At 41.1% G+C, this 22,621-nt stretch overlaps 1 protein-coding gene across 1 annotated transcript in view; it reads left to right on the top strand.

Moving 5' to 3' along the window:
* Positions 1–3,803: 3,803 nt before the first annotated feature.
* Positions 3,804–22,621, top strand: part of tlcd2 (TLC domain containing 2) — a gene marked incomplete at its 3' end in the record, with an annotated part of 32,508 nt that continues 13,690 nt past the window's right edge. The window contains exons 1-3 of the mRNA XM_079514297.1: positions 3,804–4,073; positions 4,806–4,888; positions 12,380–12,462. Coding sequence (XP_079370423.1) covers positions 3,895–4,073; positions 4,806–4,888; positions 12,380–12,462 — 345 coding nt within the window. The 5' untranslated portion in view covers positions 3,804–3,894. The remainder of the gene's footprint in view (positions 4,074–4,805; positions 4,889–12,379; positions 12,463–22,621) is intronic.

Here is a 22,621-nt window from a genome sequence, read left to right on the forward strand (position 1 = left end):
AGAGAGAGATTTTTACCTGTGCTTTTAAACAGAGAGAGAGAGGGAGAGAGAGAGATTTTTACCTGTACTATGAGATTTTTCCTGTACTTTTAAACAGAGAGAGAGAGAGAGAGGAGGAGGTAAAGGGTGCGTTCGGAAATGCGCACCGGGAATGTGGTCAGTTTGTTGAGTGTGACGGTGACGTCACAGAGTGCGTTCAGTGTGCCTTATTTACGAACGACCACAGCTGTGACGCATTCACACCGGACAACCCCAGCTTCAGGGTAGGGTCGCTCAGTGCGGGCACTCGGCACACCCGGTGCGCAGCGCACTGGATTTTCGAACGACAATGCACCGAGTGCACTGAATAAACAAACAACAAGAGAGCACACCAGTGCGTTCAGGGCACATTTCCGAACACAACCACAGTGTCTAGCTATAGTGAGAGTGGAGGGGGCCCAAGGGGGGTCATCAGCCTCTTTTGTTTGAGTGTGCTGGGTCGTTACTACAACAACAACAACAACAACAACAGATCAACTGTAGGAATGTAACCATTTATCTGAGTGAACAGGTCAAGTTAATATATACAGATGCGACTTTAAAAAAAAGTTGAATAAAAAAAATATATACAACGCTTCTTCAATACTACTACTTGACATAACACAGGACAAAAAAAATACAGTTACATACATAGAAACATAAGGGCAGAGAGCAATGTCCACAGCTCAGTCTAGTCCTGGCCAAAATCCTGATTAAGCCTCAGAGTTGAGAGCTGAATAGTAATGGGGGATCTGTGTGTCTCTAGTGGTGCACCAAAAATAATCTCTTCTGTCTTTTTTGTGTTAATGATGAGAGCGTTGTTATCACTCCATTCAACCAGGATCACTGGAACTATCTAGAAGAGAAATTAAAGTTGCGTTCATGATTTGAGTCATTTTAAAAAATCCACCTGTTGGTGGCGCTGTAACAGGCCAAAGTGAAAAGGGTGGGATATATTCCTCAGCCTAGTAGGAAAGTCTGTGAAAGATTTCACGTAAATTGCACGCTGCGTTCATGATTTCAGTCATTTTCAAAAATCCACCTGTTGGCGCTGTAACAGGCCAATGTGAAAGGGGTGGGATATATTCCTTTAACTCTAACAAGTACTGTACTTTTAGACAGACAAAGCAGAATAGTACAACAACAACTAATTTCAGTACCAATGGAGGAATGGAGGGTGATTCATGCATCAGGTGAGCGTATATTCTTTCTACGTCCAAGCATAGACATGGTAACGCCCCGCCTGCCTCTGATTGGCCTACCGACACTGCCCGTCTTGCCTGTCCTTCGAGATGCAAGGCTACTCCGTGGTGGGAAATAATACGTAAGTACAAGAGAATGGCAACACGCGACAGTAATTTGTAACTTTAATGTTTGTAGAAAAGGCAAACTAATATTGTTTGTGCCGTTTGCTTTGATTGAATAATTGATTGAATACGTAGGCCTATGTACTATGATTTGATTTGGCTGTGTTCTAAATTAAAGTGTTAGTGTTGATTATCGTGTATTAATCTAAACTAACACTAAACTAATACTATTACGAGATATCCACGCGGTGGGGCGAGATATCCACGCTTTGGGGGCGAGCTATCCACGGCCTGGGGCGAGCCGTCTTCACTTTTCGCGGGGGCGAGTTGGAAAAGGGGCGAGCGTACCTGTTACTTAATGGAACATCCTTTTTCACAGACCAAGTCCTCAAATGAGATAGGCCTATATGTTCCCTCAAAATTCAGATTAATAAAAATGGAAATGTCACAGACCAATCTAAAAATGTCAATGGATTTTATTTATTTGTTTTCCTAATTGTGTGACTTCCCCATCCCCATTTATGACCGCGAATATTATGCTCTTTTTTTAATTATTATTTTTATTTTAATCTCCTGCAGCTTTGAAAACGAATTATCTGTAATGTCATGAAAAATAAATACCCCCCTGGCCCCCCCTCCATCCCTTGAAAATCCAATATCAGGTGTAAAACGGATTTGCACTCAAGCTCAGTCGATCTTGAACTCATTGTATGCCTAGGCATGCTTTCAAACTGTATAGCCTATATCCAGTTCACCGACGTACAGTGTCATATCAATATGAAATCAATAGTTGCAACTACATATTTGCTTATGTTTGTGTAGGCGGCTAGGCCTATGTGTTTGTTACTTTGTTTTATTTGACATGGACATCACGTGATGTCTATTTGTAACTGTAGCCTACAGTTACAAATCTAAAGCTCTAGCTGTTATTGTATGTTACATATTCTGATAGTAAGCTATAATTTCTATAACCGCCTCTCCAGTAAATAGCCTATTTAGCCAATTTCAATTTCATCCAATCAAAGATAATTTAGTGTGTGAGTGTGTCTACTCATGTATTTGTTTCATAACTTCACATTTGAATTGTTTATATGCTGAATTAGCATTTATTTCCGATTTTAACAATTTTGAATCCTAAAAACATTTTAACAAAATAAATCTTGCATTGTTCCAAATATTTTCAGAAATTGAGGGCAGTTGCAAAACAGTCCGCTTGTTCCCCCGTGGGATCAATATCTCTCTGACCAGGCTCCTACTTGCCCTCACCCCCCGAACCCACCTCACCCCTGCCCACTTTGACAGGCTAGAATGGCTTAGGGTCGACGACAGAGTACAGCATCTTGCAATGCTGGGTCTGGTCCACAAGATTCGATACACCAACAATTGATACCCATGTATTGTACCTGTTTAAATACTTCCTTAATGTTAACAAAGTCCACACCCACAACACCAGAGGGAGTGCAACAAACCATGTGCAACCCAGATTCGGCACACACAAGGGACTAAATTATTTTCACTCCTATGCCACCAAAATGTGGAACGCCCTACCAACAGTCATTAAGACATGCGAATCCCATGACTCCTTCAAAACCGCTCTCAAAGGGCACCCTGCTGCAATTCGAAACTGGCCCCCGTAAAATCGGAATACCCCCCCCCCCCCCCCTTTTCCCCCTCACTGTATGTTTCTTTTCCCTTTTTACATCCTTTATGATGAATTCCTGTTCTGTTCTTTGGCTGTAGAAGTGTCTATTTGTACGTCTCTAAATGTTTTGATGAATTGAACAAGGACCCTCTTGTAAACAAGTGTAATGCTTTATTGGGTCGTCCACTGACAGTTAACAGTCTTTGTATTGAGTTGTGCTTGAAATGTACTGTAATTCTGCAAACTGTTAATAAATATTTCAATCAATCAAAAAACCACTTGGTGTCGCTATTACACAGAAAACGGATCCATTTCAAATCCTTGAATAACACAAACGTGGTGTGTTATGTATTGTGTAGTATACTAACCACGCCCCCTCGTAGTAGGGCGGGGAAATCCTTGTTGTTTGGTTCCCTGACACACACTGATGGGCAGAAAGTTACACAAGACAAGACCAGTGTGTTTTATCACAGAGAAGCTTCCACCGCGCCAACCTATCATCACCACTGATCATCATCACCATCTTCATCATCATCTGCATCCTCCTCATCATCATCATCATTACAGAAGACATTCACATAGGTTACACACGTGTCAGTGAGTGGGTGAGAGAGAAAAAAACCCCTCAATTTTTTGACAGATTTTTTCCACGCCTCCTTTCTGAAGACAAAAGCGTGTGTGAGGTTTTTTTCCCCCTTTTATGAATGACTGGCATTTGAATTGATATATATGGCATGTGTGGTATTTATTGTCTCTCTCATTGTGAACGAATTCACAACATCCACCTGAGGAACCTGACGGTCTAAGAAGAAGAAGAAGAAAGAACTAGAGTTTCAACTATAGTATTTTTCTGCTATAAAGGACCAACAGAACAGACAGATCTTCTTCAACGGTTCTTCAAGATTCGGTTGGGTTCTTTTCCAGACCATGGAGGTACATTCGGTGGTTTTAACGACCGGAGCTTCGGTCGGATTGTTCAGGCTGGTGAACGCTGGCTTCGGCAAGCTCCCCATCCCAGAGTCCTCCTGCAGAAACACTTGGAAATGGAGAAACATCTCCACGTCGTTCGTCCACAGTGTTATCACTGGGATATGGGCAGTTCTGTGGTGAGTTTATAAACTGGTTACAATACAATCTGTTGTTCTTGGGATGTGGTGAGTTTATAAACTAGTTACAATATTGTATTCCTGGAATGTGGTGAGTTTAAATGGTTTAAACTGTGTTAACTTATAACTGGGATGTGGTGCAGTTTAAATGTTAAATATGTGTGGCCTAACTGGGATTATGGAGAGTTCTTTGCTGACATCAAATTATCAAATCACACTGAAAATGGAAGGACAAGGAATATTCACTTAATTTGCTGGTGGATACCTTAAAATCAGACCCGTCTGAAGTGAGTGGTGCTGTACTGTACTGTACTGTACTGTACTGTACTGTACTGTACTGTACTGTACTGTACTGTACTGTACTGTACTGTACTGTACTGTACTGTACAAGCTCTCCTCCCTGGCCTCTGTCTGTGTGTTAGACTGCACAACAGTGACACTTGGTGGTGACAATATGCTATTTCTGTGCTCGGACACAGGGACGCACACATAGCTGTATAGGAGTGGTTGCACCACTCAAAAACAGTGCATTGATATTAAAATGTAATAATTGTGTTGTTGTTTGATTTATATCCCATAAGTTAAGATGAAAGTTGAATAGCCTCATAGTAAATTACTTCAAGGCCATGCATGGGTGAATAGTTTTTCTACAGTAAATTGTGTTTTGCTTTGGTTTGGGTTTGGGTTAAGACAAATTGACTCCTATTCTTTGATTTCCTTTGATCTCCTCAGCTTTGTCCTTCACCCAGAGATGGCTGAAGATTTGATAGAGACATATTCCACATTTTCACACGCATTAGTCTCTGTGTCCATTGGTAAGTCTTAATTATTATTAAATGTTTAATGGAAAGAATAGGCTAGATCTACAAGCTCACAACGTGTCAAATCTATTCTATTCTCAACTATTTTTGAAGTATATAGCAGCCAGTGGTTCTCAAACATTATTTGTGCCAAGGGCCCCCACCCAAAGACTATAAAAACCCACACTGTGAGCTTGTAGGCCTATCTGCTATTGTTGAATAATGGGTACATATATATATATATATAGGGTTCAAGTGGTTAAAGTCCTTGAACTGGAAGATATACATGCTTGTCTTTGTATGGTGTGTTCTGTGAAAGTTATATAATGTCTTAGTGAGAGTGAGACCATAAAAATTGTCAATGTGACCACTTGTAAACATGTAAGTGTAAACCATATAGTATAAGCATCTTCTAAGTGGATAACAACCTGTTTCTGGGCCAACAAAGACAAGCAGTGAGGGTCAGAGACTGAAATCTGACCACACATTTCCACTTGGACACCTCCGCTGAATTCCGGCTGGGTGGTCACATTCTGCAGCCCAGGACCCCCTGTTGTTCAAACTCTGGCCTGTGCGTGCCGATGTCTAATTGGATAATTGAATACAATAAAAGCTCGCCCCAAATCACAGACGTTGTTGTGTGTTGTGTTCCTCTATGAACCCAACACACAAGTCAGATATAGCTTTATTGATCCTACGGGGGAAATTCAGGCGCTAGACAGATCACAGCAGTTTTAAGATACAGATACACAGCAAATTAAAAGTACATTTAATAAAGATACATTCATAGGGAAGAGTAACATCACAATAAATACACCATCAATTATTAATAAAATAAAATAAACAGTATAGAACCGTATACTGTACAAACATCCTGCCTGGTGAAAATTATAGTAGGCATAGTCAGAGATGAAGAAATACAGGAACTCGTCTTCTCTGTCGGGTGGAAACCTCATACTGTATGTCAAACTGTTACTTTTCAGAAATCAAATACAAATTTGAAAAAGCATCTACAAGCTTGCGTCACGTTTCGAGCTTGTGGATAAATAATAAATAATACATGTTTTATCCCACGATTTTCTAACCCATTTTTCACCCCTGTGTCAATTATCTAATGTGATCCTCTACACACCCTCCGCCAACCTAGTCCCCATATATGGGGGACATGGGGAGAGCAACGGACTTGAACTCATGCTTCCTTCATGCCTGAGTGTCCAAGTTGCTCCTTTACACCTGACAGGGGGGAGGTTCCCTGGTTGGACACGTCATTCCAACCAGTTCCTTTCCCCTCCATCAGGTGCCCCGGCTGGCCAGGGGGAGGCAGTTTACAGACCAAGATTACTGCATGTTTTTTGTGAGGGTACCTACCCTAGGGGACACGGAGAGAACACGCAAACTCCACACAGAAGGGCCCTTTCGCCAACCCCGCCTCGGGTATGGGCACTGATGACGCGGAGGAGGAAACACGCCGCCAGCACCCACAGCGTCCCAAGCGGGAATCGAACCCAAGACCTTCTAGCTGTGAGGCAACCGTGCCCCCGATCTGATACTTTTGATGCTTTTGTGTGACGCTGTTGTGTGAAAGTTAAAATATGGACATAAGAGGTTTCTGCCCAACAGCAGTGTCATACTGTCTACCCACTAACTGTACTCTGTCCGGGAATCTCTAAAGAGGTGAGAGTTACAGACAGGGACAGACTAGAGAGACAGACAGCTAGGGCTGTCAGAATTATAAAAATCACCTAATCTCAATTATGTGAGATAATCATTCACTATTGTATATTTTTCTCATTCAAACCTTTATTTATTCTAAAAGACATTGAGGTTGCCCTCATTTGCAGTGCTGTCGAGATACATTACAGTACAATTTCATTTTCACATCAATATTCACATCAATGATCAAAACAAAACGGAAATCTCCCCCTAACGTATGACAACACAAGTTTAGAAGCAGTTAGTGGGTCTGGTTTTCCCAGTTCAGATCTAGTGGCCAACCCGATCATACAGGATGCAGTGATGAGTCCAAGTATAATATTCATAATTCTTTCCTTTACATCTCTATAAATCTGTTGAAAAATGTTAATTTTAGAAAGCAACGTGTTTGACAGCGACGCATTGTGTGCGTGCATTTCTGCTATTTAAAACAAATTTTAATTATTAATATGGTCATAGTGCATATTAATTTGGATTAGATTTTGAATTGATTGTTTGTTTACCAAGCCTGAAAGAAAAGGAAAAAAACTGAAATGTAATGTAATGTTCAGTGCCAAAAACAGTGACATCGTTATAATCTCAATTATACGCATACCAATTAATTAATGTCATGATGGTGACCTACTATGTGATGTGATGAGTGTCTGTGTCGCTACACACAGAGATCACGTTTATATATTGTTGCAGAAACCTCATATCTCCATATTTTAACTTTTTGTGTTTGTTCGAAAATTATGTCCTACTTGATCATACTACAGACTACATAGTCACACAAAAGCATCAAAAGTAGCAGATCTGCAAGCTCAAAATGCAGCACGAAGTGACACGTTTTGGGCTTGTAGATCTGATACTTTTGTTATTTCTGAAGCAGAATTCATGAGGTTTCCACCTGACAGATACCATATTATGTCCCTCCCGCCCTCCCTCCCTTCAAATCAAAGTCTCTTGTTATGTGTGACCTTGGCTTTGACTGCGAACACACTCCCTTGCACTACAAGGCTGACAGCAACTCCCAACGTGGTCAACTCAAATAACGGCGCTCACTGATTTTCAAATTGTCCCCTCAAAAATCAAACTCTTCCATATTATCTTTTACTTTCTGGGGAAATAATTGAATAAATAAATAGAAAATCTCTCTCTCGCTCTCTCTCTCTCTCTCTCTCTCTCTCTCTCTCTCTCTCTCTCTCTCTCTCTCTCTAGTAGTAGTGGAAATAGCAGATCTACAAGATCACAACTGCTCGCAGTAACTCCTGGGTCTCAAGCTCAAATGTTTGGGAACCACTTAGTCTTCGCTTGATCAATTCCACATGCCCAATTTTCCACATCCTCAAAATAGCAACAACTCTAGTTCAGCAGCAGCCAGCGGCCCATGATGAGCTCCGTTACCCTACTAATTTATTGAGCGGTTGCCACCGTGCCCGTGGTGAACAACCAGGGCTCCCCTCCAATTCCAAGGATGTTTGGCATTCTTTTAACAAGCCAAACCTCTGGAAGCAGGCAGTCAGTGGAAGCCGTCGAGTGTAATTTAAAACAAAAATGAATGGGGGGCATTATGGGTCCGTCCCAGGCACCGTGGCGTGGGCATGGCTTGACCCCCCCACGTGCTCACCATTGTTGCCATATCTGCTTATTATAAGCGACAGACGTATTTTTCTGTAAAATCGATTGTGAGATATTGGTAGTTGCGTGTTGCGTTTTAGTTTTTGGTCTTGCTTCATGAGTGCTGTTAAAACCAATGGTTCTCAATCCGATGCTAATGTGACCTATAATAGTCGCTTGCTTTTGGCTTGTTTTCATACACCTAGTTACTTATTTCTCTCGCGAAAACTGGCAACACTGCCCAGTGGGCGGCGACTGCACAAGAGGGAAGCTGATTGATATGCATGCTGTCCAGTTCAAATACCGCCAGTCACAGAGAATGGAGCCCCCCCCCCCCCCCCCCCCCCCCACACACACACACACACAAGTGGAGAGCCTCTTCAGGATAGTGTGGCCTGATGCTGAATGAATGAGGCCCCCATCTGAAAAAAACAAGGGGAAAAAAACATATACTTGTATATCTTGTATATCTGCAATTTATTTTATAGCCAAAGTATAAAATAGCCTATGGTTAAAGTGGTTAAAATGATTGTGACGCTATTTTAACAAAGTTTTCTGGGGACCCCCTGGGGTTGACGTCAGCATAGGCATACGGCCGCTCGCAACAAATTCCTAAAGCCAAATCAAATAGGTTCAGATCTGAGCCAAGTCTCCTCCTGCAGGACTTAATTAATCATTCCAAAGGATGTTTATCGAGAGTATCTGTGTAAAGATAGACATGGGCAACAGATAAGGGACAACTTCAGATATTTGCATACCATAAAATGAAATGTTCTGAAAAGGCAGGTGTACATTTAGCTTCTAGCAGAATGGAGTAGTTGAAGTTGCTATAGTTATATACTGTATTCATTGTACTTGGTATAATATAGACCTGGCTTCATACAGTATGTACAACATTATACATTATTTTAGCATTCAAAGCCAGCCACACTTGCAATGCATTTGAAGCATTACCATTGTTACATATCATCTCTGTCCGGTGGAAACCTCATATGTCCGAAACTGTTGCTTTACAAATTAAAAAATAGTTAAAATAGCAGACCAACAACCTCAAAACGCGTCACTTGGCGCTGCGAGCTTGAGGATCTACTACTTTTGATGCTTTTGTGACGCTGTAGTATGATTATTGTAAAGGGTAGTAGAGATAATTAATAGTGCGATCACCCTCAACCTTTTGTGTGATACAGTTGTATGATCAAGTAGGGTGTTAATTTACAAGAAAAAAAGAAACACAAAATGATATCCATGACAGAACATTGCATTGACATGTATTTCTTGACCTGTATTATGTGTACATGGAAGCCTTTTACCTACTCTACTCACATGTGTAATTACATGAACACAAAGGTGAAAGAGAGCTCTGAATGGGTCCTTATGAAACACAGTAGGTGAGATAAGAGAGCTCTGTGAGAGAGTGGAAAACAAATGTTTAAGAAGTACTAAAAATAGTCGATCTACAAGCTCACAACACGGCAGATCTGTTATTTTCACTAGTTTGGGTCCCGGGCAAACGTCTAAACTCTATTCTGGGTCTCGACCTGAAAGGTTTGGGAACCAATGATCTATGATGTATCTGTGACGTATGACTCCCCAAGTATTAAGGTTCCTTTCAGCCCCATCCAACCACTGCCGGTATATCGTTGCTTCCACTTATCTCCATTTTCAGTTTTTTCGTTAATCAACGCCCCACTTGATCATACTACAGCGTCCCTCAAAAGTAGCAGATCGTCAAGCTTGTCAATCTGCTACTTTTGCTTTTGTTTTTTCATTTATATTATTTATTTGAATTCTGAAAAGTAACAGTTTGAGGTTTTCACCCAACAGAGAGGATAAGTGACTTCCATTATAAAGTTTAAGTTAAATAATTAAATAAAAATATTTGAATTCTGAAAAGTAACAGTTTGAGGTTTTCACCCAACAGAGAGAATAAGTGACTTCCATTATAAAGTTTAGGTTTTAGGTTTTCACCCGATGATAAGTGATTTCCATTATAAAGTTTAAGTTAAATATAAAAAATCACACCCGTGTGAAGTGAGTGGTGCAACTCCGTGTGGGGGTTCAGACTCAGACTCACAGGAACTCACAGGAACGCGCCCAGGGGGCCGGGCCGGTTCCGACGTGCCACCCCGTGTCCGAAACGGTTGAGAAATGACAGAGTTACTGTGTGCCGGTCCCTACTGTACCCTCTACTGTACTGTACTGTACTGTCACTGTACTGTACTGGCACACCCCAAATCATCATATATACAGTTAATATGTGCGTGTGTGTTTGTGTGTGTGTTAGGTTGCGCACAGGTGGTGAAAAACAACCATGCTGTTTTCATGCTCATACCTACCCAGCCAGGCAGGCACCCACCCACACACATAAGTCCGTAAGGGAGTGGTTTGCACCACTCAAAAATTAAATAAAAAATATTAAATCCTTGGCCTACTGGCAATCACTGATCGGTCCAGTGGTTTGCGAGACATGTTGTATTAAATTGTGTTGTAGATTAAACTTTTTCATACATTTCATAGATAGCTTTATTGACTATCAGTGTTGTGTATTCAAATAAATGTTTTTTTTGTTTTGTTTTTCAGACATTTAACCACTTAATACACTCATACAGGTACTACAGAGATAGGTACTACAGTGTCATGTTCCACATGACTGTGCTGACAGTATGTATGTATGTATATGTATAAGATTCATGTGCATTCATGTGCATGTATACAACAAAGATAATGACGATAACAGTGGATGTAACAATAAAACGTGAGTAAAATAATAACAGAATGATAAAGTGCCATAGTATTGTACTTTTTCTGTTTTGTATGTGTCTATGGAGTTAACATTATAGACCCCCGGGTGTGGTTATAATATACACATTCAAATGTAATTTTGGCTTTCAGGAAGGAAATCATTGGATTTTTTTTTTATCATTACAATTGTTGCTTCAAATAAATAATTAAAAACAAAATATAGGAAACAAAAATAAAGGGACCCATACAAATGTGTCCGCGACTCACAAATGGGTCCCCAGTTCCAACCCTGTTGGAGTTTGGGAAATGGTGTTCTAATCGACATAGCTGTCTCCATGGATACCGCTGGTATAGGGTGGGTGGATTTATAAATATCGCCTCCAAGCTGCATGTGTCGGTTGCTATGCTCACAGTCGTCATGGTAGCCACTGACACACACACACAATTTTTTTTTTCAATAATATTTTTATTGATTTTTACATTTTATGACAAAGACAAAACAAAAAAAAGACACAGACAGCCTCAAGCCTCAGCCTCAAGCCTCAAGCCTCAGCCTCAGACACGTTGCGGAACAAATGGCACAGATATACACATGCCTACATCGAACCATAAAATAAAATACAAAAACAATATGGACACATTGTTTGGTGCTTGATAATAATTGATTTTTTCAGAACTACCCAGAGAAAATGGGGAAAAAAAAGATATATATATATATATATATATATATATATACATACATACACAATACACATAGCCTATACTGTATATATACCAGTAGTGTAGTACCAGCATTAAAATCCGAGGGGGGTAAAAAAATGTCTGGCCTTCTTTGGCCCTTGGTCGTGGAACGATCTACAGTCCAAACTAAAATTGGCTTTGAAAGTTCCCTTGAGAAGTTTCAAAAGGATCATCTTAGATGTAGTACAGTCCAACACCTGCACGTTTGGATATGTACTAGCCTATTTTCATGCCTATATATTTATTATGTCCGTTCAGATCGTGTATATTGTGTATTTTGCCCTGCTACTAAAAAGTAAGACTTGAGGTGTTGTATTTATTCATAGGTACTTTGAGGTGTATTATGGATGTTTTATTTGCTGTTCCAAAATGTAACATTGAGGATGTGGTATTGAAGTGTAATTTTATTTCTGCCTCTTGGCCAGTTCCCACTTGTAAAAGAGACGCAGTCTCAATGTGTTTTTACTGGTTAAATAAAGGTTAAATAAAAAATAAGACAGTAACAGTATTAATACCCACAGCCAAAGGTACAAAGTAAAAATAAAGTGAATAAACAAGGAATGATGATCATATCCATCAAGGTTCACTGACACACACTTGATGTATTCAGGGTCACTGTTGTTGTCACAAGATGTCACTGTGTCACTCATTAGCTGTGTTTGTGCTCAATTAAGCACTAACGAGTTGTCGCCACACGGTTCCCTCATGCAGGTTACTTCATCTATGACTTCTTTGACATGGTACTTCACCAGAGGCTCAGCCAGTCCTGGGAGCTGCTCTTTCATCACGTGGTGGTAAGTGCAAAATAAAATGCATCTGCATTTTTTTCATTATTATTTTTTTTTACAAAAGTTGGCCAATTAACTCTACTTTTTCTTCTTCTTAAACCACTTGAGACACCAGCATGCCTATTCTGGGGGGGGGGGGGGGCATTTGCCAAAAACAGCCGATCTACAAGATCTACGAGCTATTTTTGGTGAAGATTTTGTGTAGTAGTTAAACCTTATGTTGATTGGGGTCCCCCAGGGGTCTGTACTGGGCTCCATCTTCACCAAACCTCTTTGCCTACAAGTTTGAAGTGTTTTTTTGGGTGGAAAAGACCCTGCTGAAGTGCATTCAGTCATAGTAAGTGACTCGATTCGATTGTGGCCAAAACATCTGTTGCACCGTGATAATATTTGTGCACCTTGCAGGCCATCTTTGAAGCACTGCTTGCAGCACTGTGTGCTGTCACGGTTGATCCATCACTTCTACTGACTGGCTTCTGGTGGGAGTTGTTCCCGCCAAACCACTTTTTAGTTTTACAGCAATGAAATGCACTCATCGTCAAAACATTCGAAACCATGAGCACCTGCTTGTGCTGGTATGCATCAAGTCACCAACTCAGCAACAAAAACTACCTTGAACACACACTGACAGTACTACTACTTATGGCCGGCACAGACCAAAACCAAACCAGCAGCACTTGTCTGTGTGTCGCAAGCAACACACACAAGGCCTTCTTTTAAAACAAAGACAATACCTGTTCTTCTTGTCCAGCTGCAAAGAATAGTTCCAAAAGTTACAAAGAGACAACAGCTCAAGGGTGACAATCCGCACTGAGCATAAAAGCGTCTAACAATGTGTCTCATCCGTCGAGAGAGCCAGCACCCTCCCCAATGTCACTGCCACAAGGTTTATTATAGTTCAGTCAGAATAGACTTGACTGGAAGGCCAACCAGGGCGAAACGCGTATACGTTGTCCACTCTCGTCAGAGGTAAATAAAATCATGTGAAAAGGACATATAATGAGTGCTGGCATTTTCTTCATTTCAGTCAGAATAGATCAAAAACATTTAACTTATATAATGTAAATTCAAGTGTGAATGTTTTATTTGGCATTCAGGCCCTACCATATGTTGCTCACTGCTCAGCACAGTAGAAGACAGCAGGACTGTGTGTATATCCTATATGTATACTGCATAACAACCTCCCCCCTCCCTCAAGGGAAAAACATACCCCTTAGGCCCGGGCAAGCAGAGCCCACTTTAAGGAGGTGGTGACTCAACTCAAAGTGTATTTTCTGTTTACTAAAGCTTGACGCGGAGACCCCTTTACTGAACAAACAGTCTATATAATAATTATTAATATCAGAATAAACTTTTTAACAACAACAAAACAAAGTACAGCACGTAATATTTCTCAGTTTTAGTTTTAATAAACACACATTAACACATTTTAGGATAGTCTTTTTCTTTCTCTTATCTCATTCGTTGTTCCATTTAGTTTTAGTTAAGTATAATAACCTTGCGACTGCGCCCTCCTTCCCCTTTATTATTGCTAACATTCCCATTAAAGATTGGCAGCTTCTTCTTTAATGACACAGTGGCCTTCAAGTGGATGATGCACCTGGTTGGTGTGAAGAGACGCACGCCACTTGTCACAGGCAGCGTCACTCTGTTCCTTGTTCTTTTGGGGGAGAATGGCCTTTTGTTCTTTTACCATTTGGGGAAATAAATGGCAGAGCTGGTGATCTGTTAACCCTACACTGTATGTCCCTACTGTACTGTCTCCCACGGCCCTTGATTTTTAAACCATTATTGAAGAGATAAATATGCAAAGTGGATGAAGCCAGGATCTGCACTTCACTGGGTCTAAGGAAACTCCATAGCCAATGTATATGGATAAAGTGGTTAAAGTGATTGTGATGCTGTATCAACATGTTTTTTTCTGGGGACCCCCTCGAGGACCCCTGGGCCCAGGGTTCCGCACTTTGAGAACCACTTCTTTAGGAGACTGTTTCTGCTGTTAACCACTTAACACTAACAGCATGTACTTTGTTGCACGTCAAATGCCGAGGTACAATGCGTCACATTACAAGCTTGTAAATTGACTATTTTCTTCCAATGTTTTTTTAGTTTTGCAGAATGTTCACCTATTGTGACATGCCCAGGCAGAGTCGCTAGGGTTCATGACGTCATGTTTTATAGTACACACTCATTCGTATGAATAATAGTGATCTAAAAAAGGTCCTATAGTGAGATGCCTAAAATTGGAACACCAGGTTGAAAGTGTTTAACCTCCATCATGCTGTAACTATCATCCAGCACATTTTACGTTTCCTGTAGCCTACGTATATGTATTAGTACACTAAGTCTATTTTCATTGAACTTTGGCAGAATTTGTGTGGAGTAGATGCACAATGCAGGTGTGTGTGTGCGGCGTGTGTGTGAGCGTGTACGTATATAGTGTATTAGTGTATTAGTACACTAAGTCTATTTTCATTGAACTTTGGCAGAATTTGTGTGGAGTAGATGCACAATGCAGGTGTGTGTGTGCGGCGTGTGTGAGAGTGTGCGTGCGTGCGTGCGTGCGTGCGTGCGTGCATGCGTGCATGTGTGTCCGTGACAAACAGTAGACCTGCAACATAATTTGAGAAGAAGAAGAGAAGAATATCAGTATATTGAATCGCGGCTTCTTCTCTCGTATCATCCTCAAATAGTGAAGTGGTAGCCATATTGTAGACTAACTGCACAACAGTGGGTCGGGACCACAGTAAATATCCTTTTTTTTTTTAAACTTTTTCCTAATTTAGTATTTAGAAAAAATCCCACAGAGATTTCACATTTCTCTTTTGGGTCTTGAGCTAAAAGGTTTGGGTAGCTGAGTGAGCTCTGTTTGACTCATGTCACTCACAGATGGCAGTACAGTACAGTACAGTACAGTACAGTACAGTACAGTACAGTACAGTACAGTACAGTACAGTACAGTACAGTACAGTACAGTGCAATAGAGCGTTAAAGTCCCGCCCCCTTTCAGAACGACGAGGACCCAGGAAATAATTCCCTGTTCATTTTCCCCATAGACGTTTCAAAAAGTATTTGTTTAAAGACGTTTTTTTTTAAAAAGCCACTCGGCTTGTGACAAATCATGACAATAAACACAATGTTTTGGGCCGATAAAATAATTACTAAGAAGAAAAACAAAACTTGTTTTGATCCTATTGGTTCACCGATCTGTGCAACCCCCCCTCCTCCCCTTTTTTGCAACGAACACAACATAAAACAAAAAAGGGAAAAGAAAAAACACATACAAACAAAGTCGACATTTGTGTATCAAAAATTGCATATTATACATAATTTACGTTGTTCAGTTATTGGTTAGTTAGTGAAATACAAGGTACACTCCCACTCCTACAGTATGTCACATTTCCTGCCTCGATCGTTCGCCCAGACATTCTTTTTCTTTTCAAAACAAAGCGCCTGCGGTCCCCGAGGCTACTCACACACAGTCATACAGTATACATACTATACACTACAGTGTACACACCCCCAGCCGCCCGTCCGTCTGTCAACACTGCTTCTTTTTCTCCCGTTCACTGCGTTCCTGGAAAGCAGTCAACAGGAGCTCTGCTCTGGACTGCAACCTGCCCATTTGGTGACTTATCCACTTAAGCCCTATAGCCTACCTCGTGGTGTATACATAAAGCCAAAACAGCAAATTGTTGAGTTTGTAGATCTGCTATTGTTCGCTAGTTTAGAACATTTTGATGTGTTAAAAGGTTTTCACATCACGTTTACTGATGTTTTCAAATTATTTTGTTATTCTTGACTTGTTCAGATTTCTTTTTCATTTCATTTTTGAGTCTGTCCTGATTGTCGACGGACCTCCAGCTTCTTGTCTTCCACACTGCTCACTTTGTTTTGACTCATTCAAACGGCTCACTATGTTCTCTAACCAGCTGACAGGCTTTTCACTCTCTCCCTCCCTCATGCTCTCTGATTCTGTTTTGTCATTCAATCATTGTTTTATTTAATTATTTTTCTCTGATTTCCTAGTGTCTTTAGACCAGCTGCAACCCCCTCCGTTATTGCTTGTGTGTGTGTGTGTGTGTGCGTGTGCGTGTGCGTGTGCGCGTGCGTGTGCTCGCGTGCGTGTGCGCGCGTGCGTGCATTGCATGGGCATGCCTGACACTCCATATATAGGAATAAAGGGACAGATACAGAAATCTCCATACGTATATGGGCATAAAAGGGACACAGACAGATGGGTGGAACGGGTACTCTGACACGAGCACCGGTCTAGTACAGTGGTTTTCAACCTTTTTCATATCAAGGCCCATTATTTATTTGGCAGTCTCCGGTCTGAAGTAATGCAGATGTTTAACAATAATTTAACACTTGAGAGTGTAAGATTGTACGCTCTCAAAAGTTAAAGATCTAATAATGGTCCATTTGGTTACCAACTCTCCATCATTTAGCTGGGGACCACCTCGAACCCTCTCAAGGACCACTGGTGGTCCCCGGACCACTGGTTGAAAACCACTGGTCTAGTATGTAACTAAAAGTAACAAAATAACAAAAACTAAAATTGAAAAAAACATTTTTGTTAACTGAACTTAAGTTTTTATTACACAATACTTACCGTTTCAATCCTGCACCTGACTTGGGAGAAGTGTGGATGCCTCTAGCTGCGGTGTCGGAGCAGTGCTGTTCCAGGATGAGCGCCCCATAGCGTATGCATCAAAAGCATTTACAGACGCTCAAAAACGATATGCACAAATAGAAAAGGAGCTGGCTGCTATCGTGTTCGGCTGTGACAAATTCTACCAATACCTCTTTGAAGTGGAAACAGACCACAAGCCGTTAGACCACAAAGTATAATGAAAAAACCTTTGGCGGAGACCCCATTAAGACTCCAGAAAATGCTCCTCAGACTACAGAAATACAACATGTCAGTGAGGTACAAGAAAGGAAAATAACTGTATGTAGCAGATGCACTGAGCAGGAACGAAAGTGAAAATGATGATGTACAGGTTTGTGCAGTCATGTGTTTACCTATAGCACCTGCCGGACAAGAGGAAATTTGTACAGAGACTGCAAAGGACCAGATCCTCGCAGTGCTGAAAAGAGTCATCCTCCAGGGCTGGCCCAACGAAAAGTCAGAGACACCAGACGAGGCCAAGCAGTACTGGGACTACCGAAGCATATCATTACATTAGGGAAAAAGTAAGATACGCAAGTAAGAAAGAGATAAAAGCAAAACATAAAATAAAAACGAGATGATGCAAGGTCAATTCGGAAAGGCAATTGTGAACAGATGGGTTTTATGGGACTTTTACAGTAGGTGGTGAGCAGCATTTTGAACTGAATCCTCTGTGGAGCCTGTGGAGGTTGTGAAGGACTGGTGTGATGGTGGGCAGCTGAGATTTGAACATATTGGAGTTTATAGAGTGTTTTGGAGGTGGTTCTATAGAGAATGCTAGTAGTCTAACCGGGATGAAATGAAGGCGTGGATGAGGGTTTCAGCAGCAGAGGATGTCAGGGAGGGCCGGAGACAGGCAATGGTGAAAGAATGCTTTTTTTGGTCATGTGGTTTACCTGGGGGAGGAATAAAAGGGTGGGGTTGAAAATGACACCTATAGGGTGCGGATGTGGGTGGAGGTTGTGGCAAGTTGTGACAACCTCATTTTTGAGGGGCGCTAGCCCCTCCTATATGTCCAGCTTTGAGTGTTTGTGTTAACACAAACATTGTGTTAACACAAACAATCAATGCCATTGACAATGAATGGCCAGTTTTGAGTGTTTGTCTAAACACAAACATTGCGTAAACACAAACATTGAAGACAAAGGTGAGGACAAAATTTGTAATTGGCCGGAATGAGATGATGTATGATGATGTATGATGATAAGAGCGCCTCACTTCACACGGGTGTGATTTTTATTTTTAGTTCAGTTTTAGTTCAATACTATAATAATGCTGCCATAGAAGTGAGCATCTTGTTTCTGTCTGAGAAAAAGTGCAGCAGCCTAGCCAATCCCCCTCTGCTGTCACCTTTGACCTTTACCCTTCCGCTTGGAAACAGGACATCCCGATAGCCATACCAGAAGCAGGGTGCCTGGCTGCTTCTATACATCAACATGTTGTATGATACATCTTTCATGAAGTACCTTTTCAACACATTCCCTCCCGTTACACTAGGCGGGACCTGCGGCAGAGTTGTTTTGGTCCACGCGATGTAAGAATAATAACCTTCCAAACACCGGATTTTGGCTCATTTTGAGTAGAAAAAGGAGTAATAAGCGCGATTTTCTCGTTTCAGCACAGATTGTGTTAAAAGGGCTGCTAGGCTAGCAGCAGTAATAAGCTAGCTACTGAATTCCGAACCATACCGAGCCACTTAAATCATATGTGGTTGAGCGGAGTCCCTCTATACTAGTGTATTTCCTGTTTTCTGTGGCGAAAGCTTTTGTAGAAATTAGCAGATTGACACAATGCGGATGGTGGGGTTTAAGTTGTTAAGCTCTATACTTTGTGGTACAAACACAAAAATAGCAGATCTACAAGCTCACAGCATGTCACATTGTGAGCATATACTGTAGATGTGCCATTGGCCATGGCTTCAGTTGCCCTCCATGCTTGGAAATACTGAGGCTGGCTTATTATATAAGCCAGAGCAGGCGGATGGACTAACCCTCATGACATGTATTTGCAGTCCTCAGTGAAACTAAAGCTTTTTATTTTGCAGTATTTGTGGACATTGATAACTGACAGGAAATATACTTGCAATAGTCTGAAGCAGTTCCATAGCAAAGCAATTCCACTGACTACGTCTATATACCTACTGTAGAACTACTTCAACACTATCGACCGGTAACCCCCAGGGGTCTAGATTAGTCCCCTACTTGGTTCCCTCTAAACCAAATCTCTTTGCTGAAAATTGCTAATCGACTATTTTGGACATCTGTTCCCCTATTTTTTGCCAAATGTTGACCTATTGTGAATCGGGATGCTAGGGTTCATTTGGTTAAAGATCAGTCAATCGGCCTGGGCCATGGCTCAGTGGTCGAGGCACCTTGGCTGGTAATCCAGTCTGGCAGTGTGCCGAGGGTTCGACTCCCGATCCCGACGGCCTTTACTGCATGTCTTCCCCCCATCTCTCTCCCCATTTCCTGTCAGCCTACTGTCTGTCCCTCCATAAAAAAATATAAAATAAAGGCGAAAGCCACAAAAAAAAACATTAAAGATCAGTCAATCAATCAATCAACCTTTATGTGTTACATACAATTATTAAGTAGTAAACAAGACAAGCAGAACTAAAACTAAAAGACTAAAGTCCACAATGATATCATATAATAAATACATGTGTAGGTGAAATCCATGTCATCCGTGTCCATGTGACAAAGAGGTATTATACATGAAGCTCAAAACGCATTATATCCTCCGCCCCAAACAGGCTCATGCCCGGGCCGAGGTCACCCGGGTTTTGATTCCAGTTGTGCATTGCAGCTTTAATCAAGAACATTGAACATGAATAATGAAGTCACTTGACCGTCGCTGAGTTTTCTGCATTCTTAATATATGCCGTCTATCTGTCTCAGAGATGGTCAGTGGTGTAAAGTAGCAACTTTAGCAAGTATGTTTTACTCAAGTACTGTACTTGAGTATACAATTTTGAGGTACTTTGACTTTAGTGGAGTATTTCCCATTTTCAATACTTTCAATACTTTCTACTCCACTACATCTCAGAGGCAAATATTGTACTTGTTGTTGTCAGATTTTGTTACATGAGTTACATGCATTAACCACTTCATCCCTATATATACTTTGGCTATTTACAAGCTCACAACGTAATGTTGTGAGCTTGTGAGTGGTATTGATACTTTTACTTAATAAGTACAAGATGTCAATACTTCTTCCATCACTGTCCATGGTGTTTGCTGCTATTTCCGTCCACAAATGGCCCTCAGCCCTCTCACATTAAGCGCAATTGAGTTTGCATATTAGAGTTACTGAGCCACGCTGTTTTCAATCACACATCTCTTCTCATGTGTTCCTCCTTCTCTACAGTAGTGGTTCTTTTCAGGCCGCTGTCTCGAAATAAAATGTATTTATTTATTTATGATATATAAATGTATCATACATTGATGATGATTTATTGATACAAACATATGAAAAATCCAGACCACTGGCATATTTTTACATAATTTCCTCAAGACAATAACCCTTGTGTGAGCACTTTCTCAGAGAAGTTGTTTACAACCAGGCTAGTAAATAATCTGGTCATTGTCAGTAATTGAAGGCTCTGTAAGGACACACCAGGCTATGTATTCTCTAAACTAAAGACAATTAGTCTATTATATCCTGTATGAATCTCATTTAATCATTTCTTACTAAGAAATGGTCCTTGAGTTTTGTAAGAAATATGCTAGAGGTCCAGAGCTCAAAACATGTTGAGAACCACAGTTCTATATAGCAACAGCATCTTATCAGACCCTGAACGCCAGCCTGGCTTTTTAGCGTCTTTCCCCTCAACTCCAGCTCAACTCCAGGGGTTCCTCCACATGAGGTATAAAGAGCAGAGACCTCGGATATGAATGGGACCCACTGTACAGACTGTCTGCTGCTTGACGATTGATTGGCAGTGGTGGAAATTAACTAAATATATTCACTCAAGTACTTTACTTCTACTCCACTACATCAGGCAAATATTGTACTTTTTACTCCACTACAATTAAATTAATTAATTTGTAGTTTTTTACATCTGAAAACTTGCAACACTTTGTACTTTTGTATCATTATTTGTACTTGTACTTGTACTTGTACTTGTACTTGTACTTGTACATCAAGCTGCTACAGAAACATGAGATGGGCTCCTGCCCTATGGGCCTCAAGGCTTACTTTACTTTTAATTGAGTAAGGAATGTGAGTACTTCGTCCATCACTGGATTCAGCTGGTTCAGCCATTCCGACTACATGGCTTCCGCGTGCGGTAAGGTTTAAGGTTACGGACAGGGTTAGTAATAGTAATGTAGCACGCCGGAATGGCGATGCGTCGGAATAGGGAGTTCGGAATGCCAGTGTATGTAGTACCACACCTGGCATGCTCTGTCTTTTCTCCCTCGGTCCTCTCTGCTCCACTCTCCTCTCTTCCCTGCAGACCTGTAGTTATCCCCCTTCTCTCTGAAGGGCCACCCAACACCAACAACCACAACTATCCTTCACTCACTCTGGAATAGCCACCCAACACCAACAACCACAACTATCCTTCACTCACTCTGGAATACAGTTACTGTATACTTAGTTGTATATTGACCTCTCCATTCTTAAAATGCTTCTTGATTTACCCAAGCAGCATGCTAAACTACATCAGAGTACACAATGCAGAATGTTGTGTCGTGGATGATGGCCATAATTTATCTGCTTAAGCACTATTTAGCCTACTTTGTTGTACGACGAATATCCTATCTATCGGCTCATGCTTGTTGTGCGACAATTATTTTCACCCGACATGCCCAAAATAGGGACGTCAGCCAGGGTTCATGTTGTTAAAGGGTTGCTCCCTCCTGGCTTCTCCACTGAGGTGACTGACCCATAACAGCCTAATAAGGATGCAAGGATGTGGTACTGTAGCTGCTTACATGTGTCAGTGTGACTGTGTACATACATTATGCTGCCTGCATGGAAGCCCTTATAAGCCCTAATGTTGAACCACTTGAACCCTAGCTAGTAACTAGCATCCCTATTCTGGATGTTACCAAACAGATCTGCTATTTTCTGAGAAAAGGTTTAGCGTAGAGATTATAAACAATAGCATAGTTGTCGCACACTCAAAGGTTTGAACTGAGCATGTACGGCTTAAGTGGTAGTGGCCAGACAAGTAGTCTTCTTCTGCTGACTGACTGACTGACACTGGCTATTATTTATTTTTTTATTAACTCAAAGCTCTATATTATTAGAGTGTTTGCTCAGTAAGATCTCCCTGACTCTCCAGTTCTTTGCTAAACACATAATAGCATTTCAGATCAGGATGACAATTTTATCCAATCAGGAGATATAACTCCACAAAGATAATCTGTTTAAATGTTTTCCAGTTCCAATTTTGTCTGCTCTTTTTTTGTGTGTGTGTGCGTGCGTGCGTGCGTGCGTGCGTGCGTGTGTGCGTGCGTGCGTGCGGGACTCCCTTACTCCCTA

Source organism: Electrona antarctica, assembly GCF_951216825.1.
Source record: "Electrona antarctica genome assembly, chromosome: 11".
Taxonomy (NCBI): domain Eukaryota; kingdom Metazoa; phylum Chordata; class Actinopteri; order Myctophiformes; family Myctophidae; genus Electrona; species Electrona antarctica.